The sequence below is a fragment of the Bos indicus x Bos taurus genome, chromosome 28 (assembly GCF_003369695.1).
Source record: "Bos indicus x Bos taurus breed Angus x Brahman F1 hybrid chromosome 28, Bos_hybrid_MaternalHap_v2.0, whole genome shotgun sequence".
Lineage (NCBI taxonomy): Eukaryota > Metazoa > Chordata > Mammalia > Artiodactyla > Bovidae > Bos > Bos indicus x Bos taurus.
Window position 1 is genome coordinate 1,494,030 of NC_040103.1, and position 6,000 is coordinate 1,500,029.

Sequence of the window (6,000 nt, forward strand, 5' to 3'; positions counted from 1 at the left end):
GCTCCCACCCTCCCACTCACTGGACGCCCCAGCAGCCTCTTCTATCTGCCAGACCGGGAGCACAGCTCGGACCAGTTACCTCTTATCCCATCAGCCACAGGGGCTCCTCAGTGAGCTCCTTCATCTTTTAAGACTCCTGTGACCAAGACGATAAGACAAATTATCAGTGAAAAATGACTGCAGAGCAACCTTGTAGGCCACAGCTGTTGGAAGATATCTACAAATTCCAACACAAAGAGAGACACAGGGAGGAAGGGCCAAGGGGCGCATCAAGGACTGTGGTTCCTTCAGAAGAGAGATAGACATGACAGTCTTCAGCAGATACCTACAGGCGTCTCAGACGGCAGACCCTGTTTTTAAAGTTTCTGATACAAATCACTTAAGATCAAAGCTTTCTGGTCACACAGTTAAGGCAGCATGTTCAGCAAACTGCAGAACACAGATGAAAACACTGCTATTCAATCATATAGCTCAATTTCTGAAGAAGAATTTTTGTATTCCTTTCTCTAAAAATTAACAAACATTGGAATTCCTTCTCTTCAATTCAGTTTTTCAGCCTCTTGATTTAAAGTAAACACATACACACACACACACACACACACACACACACACACGTGTGCTCGTTATTTCCAGCATTGCAAAGAGATGGGCCAACATCTAAGGCTGCTCCTACAAGGATAAGTTACAAATTAATGGTGATCCCCCTCAACGTTCTCTCAATCTTACAAATGTCAACATTCAGAGTGGCTGCAACATAGTATATAGACAATAGTATATTGTCTTTTGAGGCAACCCTATGTCCTTATAAGGAGCTTTCATCTTGTTAAATACAATATGTATATATTTTGTTGTGAAAGTGAAAGTCACTTAGTCCTATCTGACTCTTTGTGACCCCATGGACTATACAGTCCAAGGAATTCTCCAGGCCAGAATACTGGAGTGGGTAGCCTTTCCCTTCTCCAGGGGATCTTCCCATCCCAGGGATCAAACTGGGGTCTCCTGCATTGCAGGCAGATTATTTGTTTGAAAGGTGGGAAAAAATTAGTGTACCAATCCAAGACTTACTCCCTCAAATTATACATTCACACTTATTCAAGGCAGCAAATCTAACTAGCTCCCTTTCTTAAAATAAAAGGAGGTACAGCTCTTGCTTCCTTAAAGGCTGTCTTCTGAGCAGGCTAACAGACAGGACATGTAGGAACAGGTACAAAGGTACAGGGAGCGTGACCATGCGCAGAGGCAGGGTTGGGCCACCTATCATGGCCAGAATGCGTGGGCGCCACAGAGCCTGAGCCTGATACCTAAAAACTTCCTTGACATCTAAAATTTCAGAAACAAAACTGGATTTCCTACACTTATTTTTAATTACATATGAAGATGATGAACACACCCTGCAGTGCTCAGGGTTTCTAAACTCAGGTTTCCACCTGGGCCTGGTCGGACCATCACTTATTCCTTCTTTGAAGGCACTCTGTGCCCTATTCTGTGCCACACACACGCTAAGGACTAGACACAGAAAGATGAAGCAGACACAGCTCTTTTCCCAAGAAGCTCATAGTCCAATGAGAACTTCTAGTCTTCAAGTTTTTCTTTTAAAAGAGAAACAAGGAAAAAAATTTTCCATCAAAAATACACGCACAACCAAGTGACAACATTATTCTCTTTATACCTCCGTAATACCAAGAACCCACTAAGCTGTAAAAGTCAGTGAGAGGTAAAATGTTGCCACTCTGTTGCCCTCCTCTACCACACCAGCCTGCCCTATATCACAGATCACTCTCTAGGACTATCCTTCCTAAAGCAACAGATTTGTAACAAAAAATGTGGGATTCTCACCTGCTTCAAGTCTAAGAACATTACAAGCCCTCTTTCCCAACCCTCATCAAACCTGCAGTTTTATCTCTAGTCATATGATCTTTTCATCAACGCCTCTCCCCTACTAAACTGCAAGCCCCAGCAGGAGCAAGAACCAGGTTTTCTTCTGCTCACCAATGAAACCCAAGGGCCTAGCACACAAGACTCAATACTTATTAAAAGAAATGAAGATTTGGAGAAACCTCAAAACCGTTTCGATCTTACAAGGACTTTGCATTTAAACATTTCTCCATTTATGGCTAAAACTGAGACTATACAAAATCTGAATTTTGTTTCTAAAAATATTCATTTTTACTTTCTAAAATTACTCAGTTAAGACTTAGTTGGGTTGTGATCTGCAGTTTCTCAACCCTTCTAGAGTTTACCGATCACTGACCATAGCCAGTGCTGACTCTTCTGAAGAGCTTAGTAACTTCCTGCCTACCACTCAGTGAGGCAAAAACGGGACAAACCTGACAGGTTTACATCGTTTTGCTTCACGGAGTAAAAATAATGTTGGCTGCTTAAGAAATTAATCTGAAGCAAATAATGTGTATGTGTTTTTTTTTAGTGCAAGGGCATATTACAAAGTAAGTTCACTAGAGTCTACGATTAATTTTACAAAGACAGGGTAAAAACAAACAAACAACCCAGGTCACTTGAGAACACTGGCAAAGTCAAAGCGAAAGACTTGATCACTGTAACAAGGAGATGCCGCTCCACTTGTATAATATGCTACACCTTGTCCGCGCACCTGCGGATCCACACCGCTACAGCAGGCGCGCTCCGTCCGCACCCCCAGGGAGGACGCCCAGGTAAAAGCACCCTGTCCTCTTCACCGATTCCAATGGCCCCAGGCCCCCTGCCGCCCCCTCAGTGCCCCTCTCGCCGGCCCCGGACCTCGCACGGGAAAGGTCGCCGGTGACCGAGAGGAGGGCCCTACCTGCCAGCCTCCGGCGCTCGGGCTGCGCCAGGCTCAGGAGCTTCTGCGCCTCCGAGCGCCTGGCCGCCGCGGGCCGCAGCAGCGGGTCGTGACCGGGAGTCGCCGCGGCCGCAGGCAAGGCCGGCCCGCGCCGCCAAGCCTCTCCCGCGGCCCGCGCGACCAAGGTCGAGCAGCCAGGGAGCGCTGAGCGCGGGAGCCTGGAGGCGACGGGCCCGGCTAGCGCCCAGCACCTAGACAGCCCGGGGTGCCGCGACCAGAGCGCCAGGAGCCGCGCCAGGCCCGCGCCGCCCGCGGGGCCGCCGGGACCCCCGCCCGCCCACCGCCGCGGGGCTCGCGCGGCCCAGTCACCCGCGAGCAGCGCCGGCTCCACGCCCCCAGGCCTCGCAAACGCCGGGTGCGTCGACAGCGTCCTGGTCTCGGGGGAGCGGGCGGCTGCGCCGCGCCTCAGGAGCAGTCGCAGCGGCCAAGCCGGGGGACCGCGCATGGCGCCGCGTCCGACCGTGCGCCTCGGTCCGCCGCCCCCTCCGTTCGCCGCCGCTCGCCCGCCCGGTTAGCCGCCCCCGCGCCCGCCCCATCCCCGCCCGCGCGGCCCCGCCCCGGGGCGCCGAGTCCGGCCCCGACCACCCCGGGGGCCCCCGCCCGTCTCCGGCGCCCGTCGGCAGCGCCCCCAACCGGGCGGCCCAGAGCCAGCGCGCCGCCAGCCCCGCGGTGGAGGAAGCGGAAGAAAGCGCGATGTGCCGCCGCGCTTGCGCACTGCCCCGCAGGGCGCATTTCGCGCCCCTGGACCGCTCGGAAGAAGCTGGGAGCGGCGCGCACCTCTGGTCACGCGGGCGCGTGGGAGAGCGCAGGAGCGATCACACGTACCCGGCTTCTGACCGCAGAGGGCTACTGGTGTTCGCGGGCTTGGCGGAGGGTGAAACTCGGGTAGCTCTGAGAGGAGAGGGGTCATCTCATAAGGTGGACAGACGTGCACTGAGCAGAGGTGGCCCGGGTGCGCCGGCTCCCGGTAAGACCAGGCAGAACGCGGTGTGTAATACCCGAGTGCGGAAAGCCCAGATTAGGGTCAAAACCCACCGGGACGCAGGGACTTCACGCCCTGACATCCGTACTCTAGGGCCTGGTCCTTATCTAAGAATAATGTTTTAGGAAATGTGGGTAGCTTTTTGTTGACCTGTCAGTATTTTAAAGGCTGGGACTCGGATGAGGCCAGTGAAAGTGAAATACTGCCTCAGTTGCAATATTTATGGCTTCGGGGGGAAAAAAAAGGTTAATAATCAAGATAAATATATTTTAGTTCAAATTTTTAAAAAATCAAAATTAATGCAAAAGTCCATAATGAACAATGTATCAAAATTTCAAATGAAGGATCTGTCCCCGCACTTGGGCCAGCCCACCTCTCTCTCCCACGTTGATCTCAGCCCTCAGAGTTTTGTTTACAAAATAAAGCAATTAGCAGCTTTGTTTGCAATTTGTTTTCAAAAATTTTTTTTCTTTAGAATACCATTTATCTTGATTATGGAGCTATTTAGAGTTTCCCTAAATTTTGCCCCCAGGAGAGTGCCTCACTTACCTCTACCTGGGGCCCTGGTAGGTCAGGAATGTAGGACTTCTGAGGTGAAGTACCCATAATGGAGAGGTAATGTAGGATTAAATCCCACCCTAAATCCTGTGAAGACAACAGGAATCCTCTAAATTCCATCCTCTAAATTCCAACCTCTTGAACCTAGAGGGGCATGGAGTCCATAGTTCACCACTCCACCCCCACCGCCTCTCCCTAGCCTCTACCTTCTAGAATGCAAGGTGTAATATGACTGAAGCTTACGCTGTTGATTTATAAGTAAGCAAGTCCTCCTGAGACTTTGTTAGATGACTTCTGAAAGCAAGGGAGATATAGTGCCCCATACCCCACATCAAGTCAAATAATGACGTCCCAGTGGGAGAAAAAGTGACAATTTTAATTCAAGTCTAATCTTCCTCTTCTCTTTTCTACTTTCCAGAAAACTGTTGATGCTGCTGTCTGGGAAAGGGTTTTTCTTTCTGCCTTCTCCAGAATGAAGTCCAACATTTTCAGCCAGCACTCTCTAGGGTCTGGAGTCAAAAAAGAAAATACCTGAAGTGTAGCTCATGAAGATACCATAACTCTCTGTGTTGCCTGCACTTCTAACAATCAGTCAGATGATAATCTGAAAATTATCCCTGACAAAATTGTCATGCTTGAAAAAAAAACCCACCCACCTATCATGATATATGAGGAAGATTTTTTTTATTTACTAACATAGAATCTAGAGAAAACACCCATGGTTCTTTTAAAAAAACACAGTGGGGGAAAGAAGCAGGGAATAAATATTGGCTAAAGGATCATCTGGACTTATATGATCATCACACCAAAAAAAGGAAAAAAAAGTGTTCAGTTCAGTCCCTCAGTCGTGTCTGACTCTTTGCAACCCCATGGACTGCAGCATGCCATGCCTCCCTGTCCATCACCAACTCCCGGAGTTTACTCACACTCATGTCCATTGAGGCAGTGATGCCATCCAACCATCTCATCCTGTCATCCCCTTCTCCTGCCTTCAATCTTTCCCAGCATCAGGGTCTTTTCCAAGGAGTCAGTTCTTTGCATCAGATGGCCAAAGTATTGGAGTTTCAGCTTTAACATCAGTCCTTCCAATGAACATTCAGGACTGATTTCCTTTAGGATGGACTGGTTGGATCTCCTTGCAGTCCAAGGGACTCTCAAGAGTCTTCTCCAACACCACGGTTCAAAAGCATCAATTCTTTGGTGCTCAACTTTCCTTATAGTCCAACTCTCACATCCATACATGACTACTGGAAAAAATCATAGCCTTGACTAGAGGGACCTTTGTTAGCAAAGTAATGTCTCTGCTTTTTAATATGCTGTCTAAGTTGGTCATAACTTTCCTTCCAAGGAGTAAGCGTCTTTTAATTTCATGGCTGCAGTCACCATCTGCGATGTTTTTGGAGCCCCCAAAAAATAAAGTCTGCCACTGTTCCACTGTTTCCCCATCTATTTGCCATGCAGTGGTGGGACTGGATGCCATGATCTTCGTTTTCTGAATGTTGAGCTTTAAGCCAACTTTTTCACTCTACTCTTTCACTTTCATCAAGAGGCTCTTTAGTTCTTTACTTTCTGCCATGAGGGTCGTGTCATCTGCATATCTGAGGTTATTGATATTTCTCCCGGC

General features: G+C 49.0%; 1 protein-coding gene across 2 annotated transcripts in view; it reads right to left on the bottom strand.

Moving 5' to 3' along the window:
* Nucleotides 1-3,334, bottom strand: part of ABCB10 (ATP binding cassette subfamily B member 10) — a 34,346-nt gene extending 31,012 nt beyond the window's left edge. The window contains exon 1 of one of the 2 annotated variants that reach the window (XM_027530397.1): nt 2,798-3,333. In XM_027530397.1, the coding sequence (XP_027386198.1) occupies nt 2,798-3,281 (484 nt within the window). In that variant the 5' untranslated portion in view covers nt 3,282-3,333. Of the gene's footprint in view, nt 1-2,797 lie in introns of both variants that reach the window. The other variant, XM_027530398.1, reaches the window with a different exon arrangement.
* Between the last annotated feature and the right edge of the window lie 2,666 nt (nt 3,335-6,000).